The 16,196-nt window shown below is 40.4% G+C and overlaps 1 protein-coding gene and 1 pseudogene across 5 annotated transcripts in view; one reads left to right on the forward strand and one right to left on the reverse strand.

Moving 5' to 3' along the window:
• Positions 1-16,196, forward strand: part of Atl2 (atlastin GTPase 2) — a 49,339-nt gene that overhangs the window by 13,794 nt on the left and 19,349 nt on the right. For 3 of the 5 annotated variants that reach the window (XM_028855226.2, XM_028855227.1, XM_037198023.1), the window contains exon 2: positions 6,552-6,796. The exons of the other annotated variants lie outside the window; for them this stretch is intronic. In XM_028855226.2, coding sequence (XP_028711059.1) covers positions 6,552-6,796 — 245 coding nt within the window. The remainder of the gene's footprint in view (positions 1-6,551; positions 6,797-16,196) is intronic. 5 annotated transcript variants of the gene reach the window in all.
• On the reverse strand, positions 12,425-12,868 carry LOC114681629 (annotated as a pseudogene).

Consider the following 16,196-nt stretch of genomic DNA (forward strand, 5'->3'; position numbering starts at 1 on the left):
GGCATGCATGTGTGAACCTGGAACTCACTGATTGACTAGCCAGCTGGCCAGAAAGCCCCAGGATCCTGCTGGTTCCCGCTCCTCAGGCTAGGGTTTCAGGTGTGTGCCATGTTCGGGGCCTCTTTCACTTTGGTGCAGTGGATCTGAGCTCTGCTCCTAGTTCTTGAAAAGCATTTGACTAACTGATTCTCCAGCCCCTGTACTGTATTTCAAAACTGCCTCTCACAGATCACTCTTCCAGTCCTCGTTTTTAGGGCTTTGTTTGGACTTGTCTTAGATAGGATCTTATTTGAGGACAAGGTCCTTAATTCTGATTGGGGCTTTACTATGTTTCAGCCTGAGGTTTGATGTGTAAGATCTTTCCAGTCTGTCGTCTCAGCTGGAACTCCAAAGGGCCTGCTTTTCGGTGCAGGCCTCAGGTGAGCCTTATCTAGTGACGTGTTCCTGCACCGGTGAGGTTTGTTGCTCTTGCCCAAAGGCTCTGGTTGCTGGCTGCTTTCTCTAGTGCTCCGCCTCACAGATTCCTAGTGCTTTAGTGTTTGTGAACTCAGATTTGCCTGTGCTCACTTCTTCACACTGTAGTTAGGAAACTACAACTTCCTACCTAAGGGATCGGAAATGAGCATAGTGTTCACTTTATGAGTGTCTTTGTTAGGGATTGCTGTTTGTGGCAGAGTACCTGTCTACACCGTTTACTTGTGGTGACTCCTTATACGCCCAGTTACATAGATTTGAAAAAGCAGAGCAAAGGGGGCTGGGGAGATGGCTCAGCGCTCAAGAGAGAGCATTGGCTGTTCTTCCAGAGGACCTGGGTTCAATTCCCAGCACCCACATGGCAGCTCACAGCTGTCTGTAACTCTGCCTCCAGGGGATCCAATACCTTCATACAGACATACATGCAGGCAAAATTTACCAGTGCACAGAAAATAAAAATAATCATTAAAAAAAATCGGAGAAGAAGCAAACAAAGCAAAAGAAGAATTGGGGTGCTCCCTACTACTGTATCTGCTTTTTCTTCACTTAGTCTTATGCTGATTTACGAATCATCCTTGGGGGTTGGGGAGAAGTTCAGCAGTTAAGGACTAATCCTCTGTTCTTGCAAAGGATCTGAGTTCAGTTCCCAGCACCTACTTCATGCCTCCCAGAATACCAGTAACTCAGCTCCAGGGGATGTAACACCTCTGACCTCTGCAAGACACTTGTACTCACATGCACATACCCACACACTACTGACGCACAGTACACACACACACACACACACACACACACACACACACACACACACAGAGATAACAATAGATCTTAAAAACCATTTTTAATTTTTAATAGTTCATATGTATTTTAAGCTGCCTAGTATGTCAGTTATGGCTAAAAGTTGGCCATTTTCAGTTTTGAGATACTTAGTATTAATTTTTCACTATTAGACATAACACTGGAAAACAAACTTGTATACATTTGTTAACACCTTTGTTTGTTCCTTCATAACAAGTTCCTAGAAATAAGGATACTGTGGTATAATTTCTTGAACGCTTTAAAAACATTCGCTGAACGAGCTCTTGAATCCGTAGGTGGTATCCTTATTTGAACATGGAATGTAAGTGTAAAGGTCTAAGGACCAGTCTTTTTTTTTTTAATATTTATTTATTCATGTATTTTATGTATATAAGTGGCCTGTCTTCATGCACACCAGAAGAGGGAATCAGATCCCATTACAGATAGCTGTAAGCCACTATGTGGGTGCTGGGAATTGAACTCAGAACCTCTGGAAGAGCAGCCAAGTGCTCTTAACTGCTGAGCCATCTCCCCAGCCCCTAAGGACCAGTCTTTAAAGCACTGGCAGATAACTGATGTTTTAAACGAACTAAGCAGACTTAACCTTACTTACGATAAATGCTGTTTTAAGTTTGTGTTTGAAATTTGAATGATCTAAAAGATACTTCCATTGTCTCTGAAAAAAGTACTCTGTGCTCTTTCTGTAATTTAGGTTTGGGTTGGTATAATATAGCTAGCATTAGCATTTTATTGTAATACAGATTGGAAGCATTTTTATTGCCATATAATTAAACTTACAGTTTGGTGCTAGAGTGAGGTCATCTCTGAACTAATAATTTGCTATTGGAATCCATGGTGACTATATGTATTTGGTAGACTTAAGATAAAGTATGTAAAGAAGTAAAAAGGTAGATATCTTTTAAAGTATATTTTATTTCTCATAGCAATTTTAAGTTCAAGCAAAACTGAGTAGAAAAATACAGTTTTTAAATGCTCCCTCCTCATTACCAACTTCCTGTGTTAGAGTAGTTCATTTATATTACACTAACCTTCTCTAATGTATTATTATCCAAAATGGATAGGCCACACTAGAACCCACTCTTAGAGCTGTATATTCTGTTTTTTTAGTGTTAATTAATTTGTAAATATGTAATGAGTGTATTCACAATTACATCATTTCACTGCCCTAAAACATACCTCTGCTCTGCCTGTTCTTTCCTTGCTCTGAATCTCTGGCAACTATGTTTTTTTTTTTTTTTTTTTAATTTAAATAAGACAGGTGGTGTGGGTGTGTGTATGTGTGTGTGTGTGTGTGTATGTGTGTGTGTGTGTGTACACATATATGTGCACACTTGTTCCAGGAATCAATCACAGGTGTCATCGACCTTACTTTTTGAGAGGATTCTCACTGGCCTGGGGCTTGCCCATTCAGCATGGTTGGCTGTTCAGTAGACCTCAGGGACCTGCCCAGCTCCACCTCCTCAGAGCTGTGGTTGCCATAAGCAACCACTCTCTACTCCTGCTTTTTAGCAGAGGTTCTGGCAGTAAAACTCAGGTTCTCATGCTTTAGTGACTGAAATGTCCTCTCTAGCCAGGACAGGTTTCTTTGTAGGTCTTGTGGTGAATAGACTAGTAGGTGAATTTAGTGTTCAGCTGTGGAGAGAGATTGAGAAACAGGTGGCCATTTGTAGACATTTTTTAGCTTTGACTTTGCAAGTCCCACTTAGGAGCTGAAGAGAACTGACTCAGGACTGAGCAATCATGGAGAATACTGGACTGAAATATCCCCTATTCTCAGCATTTTGGCATAGAAGAACGATAATATGTTTTATACACAGAATTTAATTTCCATTTTAAAATCTTAGAGTAATACTGAATTGAAAAAGAGATGATGATGATGCAATTTACCCGCTACTCAGTATGATTTGTTTCTCCCTTAAAGTTGGACTAAATGCACACAAAGTATTTCCAGCAAATACTAATAAAAACGAATGAATAAAAGAAAGTTTATTTATAAATTTTACTAAAATACTTGTACAGGTTAACAACAGAAAGTTTTTTTGCTGGTAGAACTATAATAATTTTTATTGTAATTTTGGAGTAAGTGTGCTTTCCTCCAGTCTGGTTTTTCACTTATTTATGAAATACGTAAGGGTACATATAAGATGCCTAGTAATAGTAATGTATTTAAGTTTTACTAAGTATAAGATTTATTAAATATTAAACACCGGGCATTTAGAAAATTGTGTGTGTGTGTGTGTGTGTGTGTGTGTGTGTGAGAGAGAGAGAGAGAGAGAGAGAGAGAGAGAGAGAGAGAGAGAGAGACAGAAGAACCTGACCTTACACAATTACCTTTACTTGCTTGTGGAGGTCTGAAGAACTTGAGGGAAGTTGGCTTGCACTTGGGTCTGTGGGTTCCTGGGATGGAACTCAGATTGTCAGGCTTGTTGTGCTTTTACTCACTGAGCTACCTCCCTGGCCTCGAATCTGGTGTTAAATACTCTCTAGGTGTTAGAGACAGCTAGTCAACAGGATGATTGGTGATGCACACATTCCCTGGAGAGAGGTACACATGAAAATGTTATTTTAGCTGCTGAAAAGAACTATGTGGGGAAAGCCTTTTGCAGAGGGACTAGGAAGGAGTCTGTAATCTGGAATGAGTAAGTGGTCCAGAAAGACCACACTAAGGAGGTAACTGTTGAACTGACACTTAGGAGGAGATATGATGCTGTGTACCTTTCTAAGGCCAGAACATTCTATACAGAGGGAACTTCTGTACAGGAAAAGGTTCTAAGGTGGGAAACAGGTCTGTTTGCTGAAGGGACACCAGGAAGGCCAGATGGCCTGGGTCTTTGGGGATGGACAGGATTATTTCAGGATGGATGAGAGGGGAGGCAGAGGCTTGATCTCAGGACTCTGACGGCCACGGCAAGGAAACTAAGAATTTTCTTTTTTATCGTTTTATGTATTCTTCTATTAAAGTGCAGTGAGAGTTTTGTCAGTATTTAAGCTGTTTAGGAGGGGATACTTACATAAATATTCAAATGATAAATTAAAATTAACAGAGTATAGGAACATTAAACTTGATAAGGGATCTTAGGTGATTTTTTCTTCTTGGAAAATGACCTTTAAGCTGAAACTTAGGGACTATGAAGTGATTAGGGGTTAACATGGGGGAAGTGTACGATAGACACTCCATGCAGAAGAGTATCATGAGTCTAGGAAGACCTTACCAATGTGAAGACTGAAGGAAGCCTGGCTTGGTTTACAGAGGGGGAGTTCACCAAATGACAGTCAAAGAGATGGGCTGTGAGGACAGTCGTAGGACAGATTTTAGTGAGAGTACTGAGCTGATTTAGAGATGTATTTAGTTGTCTCTTGGAGCTTGGGTTAGTTTTGGGGAGGGGAGCAAGTGTGTTAATGAACACCAATATGATATAAAGGAGATAAAAGATAGTGCGAGGAACAGGTATGATTAAAGGCAAAGGCCATATGTTAAGAGTGGCCCCAGATTTGTGCCTTAGCAACAAGTATGTGGTGACGTTAGTCTATAGATAGCCACTGGTTGAGTGAAGTCCCAGTAGTGTTTGGCATTTCGAAGTAAAAGTTCCTGTGGGAATATTTTAAACTACTTTGACCTTAGTAGCAACACCCATAGTCTTACTGTGTACCACACTACTTAAACTCATTTAATACTGATGACAGCCTTATGAGGTAGACATGTGATTGCCATTTACAGATGAGAATAGATAGGCACCGGGAAGCTCTCACTTTGATATGGCAATTTCCCTTTCTCCTGCTGGTGTTAACCTCTGATTAAGCTTGGAAACTTAATCACACACTTTGCATACTGTTTTATCACTTATCTCCTCTTTCCTAATGATTTCTTAACATGGGATTTTTAAATGTCTGTACCTGTCCTGCAATGCTAACTTATGTGAATTCAAATATCCTAATGAACCGCAGCCAAATGTTATTGAAAAAGGAAATGATAATGTCCTCTTTAATTAAATGTTGATTACTTTTACTTTCAAAAATTCTTTGGACTCGCTTGTTCTCTGTAGTGCATTATCACCACTCAAAGCACATTTTGAAATAATGTTGATTTGGTTGTACAGTGTTAAAGGTGCCTTTTGGTATGGCTGGCTGGGAGGCAAATCAGATAAGCTGACTGTTTCCTCCTGTAAAAAGTCCTTAATGTAGATAGAAGTGCTGATCTGTGGATGGTGTTTATGTGGACAATGTGTTGTTTCCTTATGACTAATAATGTTCTTCTAAGTGGGCGGGCCCTTCTCTCGAGAAGAAAGAACACAGTAGATATCAGAGGTCTCCTTAGAGTGGACATTGACACTTAGTGGACAGGCTCAAGGGAGTGTGACTTACAATTTTTGATGTAATAGGGTCTCCACTGTTAACCTAATTGCTACATGGGATCAAGAGGTTAGTAGAGAAACTGAGCAAGGTACATATCAAAAGTTACTAAGATACTTTCAGTTTTTTAAAGAACAGAAAACTAAATTTTGAGCAGTTATCTTCCATTTACATTTTCTGTAGTTAATTTTTCCATCATTATTCAATAAAGCTCTTTCTGCAAAAGTTACCTTATCATGGTTTGTGGTAGTGACCGAAGGAATGGGCTGGTTGTTTATAGACGTTGTGGCTGTGGTGTTTGAGAAAAAGCCCCAGTGGACAATGGCACCTGCCTGACCTCCCAGTGACTATCTTTCTCCACTAAAACAGTCCTGTGTACTTTGCTTTGCCAAGGGAGCTGATGTGAGTCTTGCTTGGAAAGTTTGGGACTTGTTAGCTTTATTGGGTTGTATTTGGACACTCCCTAGAGCCCTAACTTGACTTTTCCAATTCCAGAATGAAAATCTATAGGCTATCTGCTTTCTCTTTGTGCTGTGGAGTCATTTTAGGTGATGACTGCGGGGAGAGCTGGACTGAAGTGTCTGTGCCTAGCTGCAGTGTTCCTGAAGTCTGAAAGTGTTTGCAGAGTCCCGCAGTGCTGGAGAGCAGCTGTTGCTCACAGTTAGCGGCTCGGTGGCTTGAACTGAGCTAGAGGACCTAGCGTCGGCCTTCTCCATCTCTCTGTATAAAATGGGAAATCTGACTGATAGTGTTTGCCCTGTTCTAGAAGGATTGAAAAATCCTTTTTTTATAACTGTTCTCAAATGTTCTTCAGAGAGAGTATTTCCAAGTTTGCTTTAGGTGAGGTCCTTAAGGAAGAGTTGGTAATGTAGGGGTTAAAGTAACCTGTCTCTCTTTTTAAATTCTAGGTGAGGATTTTGAAGATGATGACCTAGGAAATTCAGATGAGGTTATGAAGAAACCATGCCCCGTGCAGATTGTTCTTGCTCATGAAGATGACCATAACTTTGAGCTTGATGAAGAGGCCTTGGAGCAGATCCTGCTACAGGAGCACATACGGGATCTTAACATAGTCGTGGTGTCTGTGGCAGGAGCTTTTCGGAAAGGGAAATCATTTCTCCTGGACTTTATGCTTAGATATATGTATAACAAGGTGAATAGCGTCTTTTAAATTGACCCCAACTAATACAGAAAATTGCCAACCAACTTAAAAAAAAAAAGACAGAAGCCAAAATTATATTTTTAATTTCTAGCTATGTTCCAAGTATCTGAGTATACCCTGAAAGACCACTGAGGTATTGTGTACCCCACTTTTGCTATTTCTTTACACATTTTCCTTTTTGTCCACGTACAGTGGATGAAGTACACACATAGAGAGAGACCTTTGTAAAAGTACATCTGCATTCCTCACATAATTACTTGTAGTGATAGAATCCAGTTCTTCAGAGTGCCTTCCACATTGTCTGAGCCTCATCTCTTCCTGTAAGTCAATAAACTAGAATACTGGAGTTTTTTGTGTTTTGTTTTGAAGAGTATGCTATGCTCTTTCTTGAATGTTGCCATATTTGTGGCTGATCTTTTCATCAGAGGCTTTCCTATACTTCTGAGGCCATGATGTACCCTTCCCTACTTTCATGGTTCTGCTATTTTTTAATAATGCTTTTGAGTTGTTTGGGGTTTTTAGCTAGTTTACTCTCTCTTAGGAAAGGCCTTTTTTTTTTTTCCCCCCTACTAAAAATGTTTTGGGTAGGCATGTTTTGATAGGTGCATTTCCCTCCTCTACACATTCTCACTTTTAGATGGTGTGAGAGTTTTTATTTTTTTCTTTCCAATGCCTTTGACTTAAACCCTGAAGAAAAGTGGAGGGGAATGAGTCACTTTAATCAGAATGCTTTTCTAATGGCTAGAAATTGAGCAGAGGGAAGGGAATTTGACAGGAAGCAAGAAGAAGCTATTGGGAAATTTTGGAGGCGGACACTAAGGTGGAATTGCTTTATGGGATCTTTGACATTCAGAAGCTACATGAGGACACTAGAAATAACTCTTAGCTGAGTTATGTAACTGTCTAACCAGCTGTCTGACTGCCTACCTTCGTGGTCATCTGTCTTGATAAGAAGGAAGGTAAACATTCTCCTTGGTTTTTCCGGGAAACATTGCAGTAAAGTCTTGTCATAGGAATCTCTAGGCATTTTTAAATGTCCCTTAGTATCAAGAATGTAGTTCACATTAGTGAACAGTATTTTATGTGTTTAGCCAACTAAGAAAGCTGATATTTTAAAGTTTTCCACTTAAGGCTTATTTCTGAAATACTGAAATACATGAATAATGCCATAGTACTTTAAAACAAAAATCTGTTCATTTCCAGACGATAAGGATCTTCTGTATTTTGAGGTTCTTCCATTCCTTAAATTAACTTTTTTTTTTTTTTAAATTTATAGTATACCTCTATGAGCTGTGTACTTCAAGTACCTTTGATTCTAAATAGGTCAGAGATAGTAAGGGGAGTGTTGGGAGGGAAGGGCACTTAGATTACTTGTCTAGAAATAATACAAAGTTTCACCTCAGGCAACATTGCTGCTTCTCTGGGTAATCAGTGACTGTCCAGAGTGAGAGATAACTCTTACTTTTTATGTGTTCAAAATCACAGGACTAACGGAGGGGTCCTGTAGTCACAGAATGGCCTGAGTAAGGTTACATACATACCTGCTCAGTGGCTTCTAAGTTGAAATAGCTTTCTTAACTGTCAGTTGGAAGGTTTCATATATCACAGAATGCCTGATAGAATCACTTTATTTTTTTAATCAGAAATTGCATTTGACAGAATCTGATTTTTTATTTTGTTGATAACATACTGATTTTAGTGATGGGTCATGCTTTCCTATGAAATGTGGGTAAAGAAGACGTGACAGTCACTTTAATGAGTAGTGAGTCATAGAAGAGGAAATTAAATCATGCAACCAGAGACAGATTGGTGGTGGTAATGTAAAATGGTTGATGTTTTTCCCCCTTCAAAGTATATATATACTTCTGTGTTTTGTAGAATTTTAATTTCTGTTTCTACTGATAGTTCAGATAAATACATTTTTCCTTAAAAGTTAAGTTTGGTTTACAAACTGAAAGATACATAAGTCTACAGTGTACAGCTTGATGAAACTTTATACATGTTTGTACACACACCTTCATGACCACCATCCCAAAGTACCTAGTGTTCTGAACCTTTTCCCATCTGTTCCTTTCTGGTTTTTAATGCCAATGAATGAAATCATCCTGTAGATAACTATTGCCTTATTCCAGTAACTTTGTAACTGTGAGATGCACTATTGATACTTTTGTGTGCATCAATATAACTCATTCTTGGTGTTTCACAACATGATTAAAATGTATTTTACTTGCTTATTAATCTGTTGATGGATATTTGATTTGCTTTGACCTAATAATTTTTAGTCTGCTCCTTGTATGAATCATCTTTGAAAATGAAGTAGGTTATCATAGTGTTAGTTTCTCTTTTCTCTTCCCCAAATACACACAAAGGAGATTAGATGCTGCTGTTAAGTGTCCTCTGGGCTATTTTCTTCCCTTCCTTCTGAGATTTTGATTTTGGAACTGGAATTAATTTTCCAGCCTTCCAAATATTTTTATATAGAGGGCCTAAATTACTGTGAGTGATTTCAGCTAGCAAAATTTTTGTTACGTGTTGCTGAAGCTACAGAAGTTAGGAATGGATGAGATAGAGGAGCTTACAGAACATTGTTCGATGTCCTTAGTATAGTGTTTAAGTGGGGCTCTTTTGATTGGAAATGATGAATTGCTGGAAAATATTCTTTTACTGTAGCATTTGAGATACTTTTTCACCTTTAAGCTTCAGAATGTATGTACTGCCTTTTTCGGTAATATAAAGAAATTATAATATCAATGTCATGTAGTGTTTTAATTCTGGATGTCTGAAAGCCAGGCGTGAAATTTTAGAGATTTAGGGTTTTAGTGTGAAGTTTTTGTTAATCTAGTTAGAAGAAGTCCTCTGTAACACTCTCTAGCTGTGGGGCCATGTGCTTTAATTTCCTCGGCTCTCTTCCATTGTCTTGGGTTTCCCTCAAACTCTACTTTTTTGTGTGTAGAGTGTGTTTTCTTTTTACCATTTCCTCTGTGGCTCTGAAGGTTTTTAATTTCACACAATCCTGGGTGTCTGTCCTTGGTATTCTTTCCCATCCTTAGAAGTTTAGGATGGTTGTGTTGAATTTCGCTGTCTTACGCTAGTCTCCGAGCAGCATCTTCCTGTCTCCAGTGTCACCTTCAGTCTCTTCTTCAGGTTAAAGTTTTTATTGCAGAGCTCTTGTACTTCTTTGGTTAGATTTATTCTTTTTTTTTTTTTTTTTTTTTTTTTTATAGTTTAATGTATTTTAATAGCAAACTTACAGGAACAGCACAGAAGACAGACAACATTAAAAACATGTACTTGCATGTAGGATAACTCAGAAAAGCATAGTGAATGGATGGAATCTACTGTATGATAAAAATGCTACAAACACCTAAATGGTTAGATTTATTCTTAAGTATTTTATTTTTCTGAAGCTGTTGTCTTCCTGATAGCTTCTCAGCATATTTGTCATTGTGTGAAAAGCTGCTTATGTTGATTTTGCATCAGGCCACTTTGCTGAAGGTATTCTGTTGTTCGAATCTTAGATGGTCTTTAGTAAAAAACCCAGGGCCAGATATTGGAGTGAAAGCTGAAAGATCAGAGAAGCAGAACAGCCAGCCACTAGTTCTGACCTCTACAAAATCCTCAGTCTGAAGAGTGCGTTCCTGTTTCCTCACACCTTATATACCTTTCTCTGCCCTGCTATATTACTTCCTGGATTAAAGGTGTGTGTGCTTCCCAAGCAAAGGCAGGAGATCTCAGTGCTGGGATTAAGGATGTGTGCCTCACTGCCTGACCTCTATGTCTAATCTAGTGGCTGGCTCTGTCCTCTGATCCTCAGGCAGGTTTATTAGGGTACACAACATATCACCACAGCATTCATCAGTGCTGAGAGTTTTCTGGTAGTCTTCAGGGTCTTTCCTGTGTAAGAGTATATTGTCTGCAAATGGGATGACTTGACTTCCTCCTTTTCGTCTGTGCCCCTTTGTCTTACTGATTTAGTTCACTGGGCAAGGGCTGGATTGAATGAGAACGGAGGTAGGGGACATGCTTGTCTAGGTTTCTGAGTTTTTCCTAATTTATTTAGTATAATATTGGCTACAGGTTTGTTTTATGTGGGCTTTACTGTACTGGAGTTTTTCTATTTTAGGTTCTTTGAGACTCTTATTATGAAGGGGGGATGAAGCTTTTGTCAAAGGCCTTTTCTGTACCTTTTGAAATGATGAGGATGGTGACTGGTTATGATCTTCATTAATTTTTTTTTTTCATTTTACTTACTTTTAACTTTTTGAGCTATGGTCTTCTTATATACCCCAGCCTAGTTTTGAATGTTCATTGATTTTTCTACTCCAGTCTCCCAAGTGCTGGGATTACAGCGGGGGTCCTTCACTTCTTATTTCCACCTCCACTGCTTACCCTAGACAGGAGGGTAGAGGGGGCTGAAGTTGCCTAATGTGCCTTCCCAGTTCCACATACACATACATCTCTGGTAAGTTAGTTTGCCCAGAAGGGCAGGTCTCTGTCACAAGGACTGTTCTGGGTGTATGTAATTGAAAACAATTATTTCCCTCTAGTGAATTTAAAAATGTCTGTTTTCTTCCAACTGTACCTTGAGAACTTGGGAGTTCTGTGAGCAAAGCCTGCAAGTGTGAGGTCTACCTCTAGGCTTCTTTTTTTTTGGAGCTGAGAACCGAACCCAAGGCCTTGTGATTGCTAGGCAAGCGCTCTACCACTGAGCTAAATCCCCAACCCCACCCAGCCTTAGGCTTCTTAAGTCAGTCTAGTTCTGCTCCTGCTGGGAACCTGAAACCAGATATTGGGGTGAAAAACCGAGAGATCAGGGAAGTAGGAGAAGCCACAGACAACTTCATCTCACCAACACCTCAGTTTCCAAAGAGACCTACTTTCTGTATACCCACATCTATATGCCTTCTGTTCTGCTCTCTCTCTCTCCACCCAGCTACATCACTTCCTGTCTGTCTGTACAGACCTCCAAACCTTTAGGGTTAGTGCTGGGATTAAAGGTATGTACCACCACACCTGGCTTTGTTCCCAGTGTGGCTTTGAACTCACAGAGAGTGCTGCCATCGCCTGACCTCTATGTTTACTATAGTGGCTGGCTTTGTCCTCTGATCCTCAGATAAACTTTATTGGGGTGCACAAAGAAAATATCACCACAAGCAGCCCTTGGGACACTTTTCTTTTTTCTTTTTTTTTCCCCAGAAGAAAACAACTTTATTTTCATTAACTCACAAAAACCAACAGAGTTCGTTCAAGGAGGTCATCACTTGCCCAGTCTCAACACTACAAGCCTCAGTGAATAGCTACACAATTTTTTTTGTTTTTGTTTTTGTTTGTTTTGTTTTTCGAGACAGGGTTTCTCTGTGTAGTTTTGCGCCTTTCCTGGAACTCACTCTGTAGACAAGGCTGGCCTCGAACTCACAGAGATCCGCCTGGCTCTGCCTCCCGAGTGTTGGGATTAAAGGCGTGCGCCACCATTGCCCGGCACAATTGTAACTCTTTCATAGCTGTTCTCAAGCAGTGGAGCTATTAGAAAGGAGGTCTAGTCAGGGTCCACACGTGCACTGTCGGTTATGTAGAGCCCATTTCGAGCCCATTTCAATTTCTTCAGTTTCAACCTCTTGGTTAGATCAAACCATTTACGATTCTGCTCTGCCACAACACCTTGTTGAAGCCCTCACAGAGCTTGACGTCACTCTGGTTCTGGGCACACTCCAGAAACTGATCTCAAGAGAGCAAGGCCCGAGAGACTGCTGGTTCACCAGCTGGGTGGCCTGGGGCTCCTGGTCAGTGATGTCAGGCCTTGCCGGCTCAGCATCGCCAGCTCCACTGAAGCCCCCAGTGATGTCATGACCCAGGGTGGGCCCACTGCAGAGCCCACAGCCACACCAGCGCAGTGGTGGCCATCTGGGCCGTCAGGCCTGGCTGCCTGGGGGCAGGTGCAGCAGCCGGTGGGGCAGCTGCAGGTGGGGCAGCTGCTGCTGGAGGAGGAGCTGCAGGTGCTTGTCTGGGAGCAGCCCTCATCTGGGGGGCCACCCAGGAAGAGCGGCTTCGGCTTCCACACGGCATCCTAGGTGCTCACACTCTCGGAATCAGAAAACGGCTAACTGCGAAATGCCCACCGGGATACTTTCTGTTTTAAAGCGATAGCCATAGAATAAAATGTATTGTTAACCACTTTCACGTGGCCCGAAGTTCAGTCACATTGTTTGTAGTGGCCACCTTCTTTCTGGTTTGTAGCTTAGAAACTTTAAAGTGCTAACCCACTTCCCCCTCCTGTAGGCTCTGGAAGCCAGCATTCTTTTCTATTTTAGGATTTATTTATTTGTGTATTTTATGTAGATGAGTGCTTTACTTGCATGTATGCCTGCAGGCCAGAAGATCCCACTATAGATGGTTGTGAGCCACCATGTTGCTGGGACTTGAACTCAGGACCTCTGGAAGAGCAGCCAGTGCTCTTAACCTCTGAGCCATCTCTGCAGCCCCGCCTTCTTTCTGCTTTTGACTACCCTGTGCACCTCTTAGAAGTAGGAATCATACAAAGTTGAATGTCTTCATGGTCATGGGTGCTCTTCATGATGAGCCTTTAAAAACAGACTGACTTAAGTTCCTCTTTACAGTGTAATCAGGTCACCAGAATTGTCTCGTGTCTTGAATTTGTGACCTGGGTCATTCATAATTTCTATTTGTCCAGCCCCAAAATAGAGGACTTGGACATGCGACAGTTGGGTGCATGGGTAACAAATAGTTTCAAACTGTTGGAAATGTTTATAATTTCTTCCAGGACTTTGTTCTCACATAGTCACTGGGAAATACTAAACTGCAGTAGGTGAATAAAGTGGTGTGTACACTACATGTTCTGTCTGCTAACATGGGCTTCATATAGATTAAGATTTTTGCTTGTGATTATTTCTGTGGGAAATGCCTTGTAGTGAGGGAGCATCTCCTCCCTCCCTCCCTCCCTCTCTCCCTCCCTCCCTCCCCCTCCTTTGTCTCTTTCACTGCAGAGTGTGATGAGTTACAACTCTTAGATTCCAGCCTCACCATCATGAAAAGAGTTTTGAGATGTTTTGTCTCTACAGTAGCACATGGTATCAGATTAGTTCTTTTTGAGTTCCTAGGTTTGCTTTTAATAAGTTTTGTGATGAAATAAGATCTGTTAAGAACAAGACAGCTTCTAGAACCCACTAGAATGTCTTCAAAGCAAGAATGTTTTTGTTCATTTGGAGAACTCTAGATTTATAACGCTGTTCAGAATTTGGTAGAAGGTTGGTAAATATTTGTGGACTGAATTTATAACTATTTTTTTGAAAGCCTTCCATGTTCAGTATGTTAGAGAAATAATAGATTTTATGTGTTTGAGAATTTGGTTATCTAGGATTCCTGATTTACTTTTCTTTATCTTTTTTACTAGATAATTAATTTAGCATTTTAAAAGTATTTGCCAGAGTGAACTAAGAAGAGATTACACATAGTGCTAAATTTCTGTGAGACACCAATTCACTTTAGTTTCTTTGAAGATGGATAGGGGTTTACAAGCATGTTATAAGTCTATGATTTTTGTCAGCTTCCCCCCCCCCCCCCCCCCCCCCCCCCGAGACAGGGTTTTCTCTGTGTAGCTTTGCGCCTTTCCTGGAACTCACTTTGGAGACCAGGCTGGCCTGGAACTCACAGAGATCCGCCTGCCTCTGCCTCCCGAGTGCTGGGATTAAAGGCGTGTGCCACCACCGCCTGGCTTTTTGTCAGCTTTTAAGATGTGTTTTTTAACTGTCTTTGTCCATATTTCTAGGAATAAAACAATCACATTCCTTTTATACTTGATACTTATATTTCAAAGAAAGCATATTGAGTTTTATAAGTAAAAATCTTTATTCTTTTAATGTTGTTAGTGATTCCTTATAAGCCAGCCAGAATGAAGCAGAACCTGAGTTTTCATGAGCTTCACATTCTCATCTAGGTCACAGAGAAAGTAGATATCACATTGAATATGAATAAAAACAGATTCTCTGAGATCAGAGTCTTTGAACTTATCCTTGTAGGTTAGATGTTGGAAAAAAGAATCTGTCCCATATCAGATACTTTGACATTTTAGGGGAATGAACAATAGTTTCTTACATATGACATTTCATTCCTCCGCAGTGCCAAAACATGTTTTGAGTCTAGGCAGGAGAAGGTATAGATGAGCTAAACAATATATATGTAGGGGTCATCTGATCGTTTTGCTGTGTTAGAGACAGGAAGGTGTGGTATTGTTTGTGTTGGGATCTGTGGAGTATGGGAGCAGAGATTGGAAAAGGGAAAGGTGGGTTGTTAGGCAGCAGATCCCCAGACGGCCTTACAGGTAGTGTGGGAGCCAAGGAAGCTTCTCAGAAGGTAGAGACATTTCTTGTGGAAAAAGTGATACACAGGGTCCAATTTGAAATATCTGAACTGTAGAGTGGGGCCAGACCAATGCTTGTCTAGGGGTATCGTTGATTTTCTAACCCCCGTGAAAGGTGCTTTGTGAAACACAAGTCCAGGAAATGCCGTGAATGGAGTTGTGTGGTATAGTGTTCTTGAAACCAGCAGAAATGAGGACCTAAGTTAGTGTTGAAAAGTGAGGACAATAAATGAATGCAAGAGAATTTATAATGCATAGCATTGGAATGGAGTTTTGTGGAATAGGACTGATTCAGGTTCAAGGCTGTATTTTCTCAGTATATGATGTTTAGGTTGCTGTGTTTCATTTGTCTACCTTGTATGTACTTTCATAAATTACATCCCCCATTGATCTTGTCTTAAATATATCTCCACCCCTAATTTGAATTTTATAATCGTTTTGGATTAGAGATTCAAATTTATTAGAAATACTTCAGAACTGGGTAGTGGTGGCGCACACCTTAAATTGCAGCACTTGAGAGGCAGAAGCAGGAGAATCTCTGAGTTCGAGGCCAGCCTAGTGTACAGAACTAGTTCCAGGACAGCCAAGGCTACACAGAGAAAGTCTGTCTCAGGGGGAAAAAAAAGGTTTCTGACACAAAGAAAATTTTCTTTGAGATGCTTTATTTAAATAAAGGATATGTAGACTTTAAAATGTAAGCATCTTGACATATGGCAGAGTTAGTCATTTATATCACCTCTTTACCATTCTCAACATACTACATTGTGGTATACTAACTTTGTATGTATAATATTTATTTAGGGTGGTGGACATTGAACCTAGGCAAGGCCTTATGTATATAGGCAAGTGCTCTCTCATTGGACTATACTCTGGCTCCATACTATACAATTATAGTCATTGTAGCCCTGCAACTTGAGTTCAAAGGTATTACCCACACACCCCCATCACCTACCCATATACACCCACACCCACATACCCACACCCTTCCCCCACACCAGTGATGACCATCAAACCTAG

Source organism: Peromyscus leucopus, chromosome 22 (assembly GCF_004664715.2).
Source record: "Peromyscus leucopus breed LL Stock chromosome 22, UCI_PerLeu_2.1, whole genome shotgun sequence".
Taxonomy (NCBI): Eukaryota; Metazoa; Chordata; class Mammalia; order Rodentia; family Cricetidae; genus Peromyscus; species Peromyscus leucopus.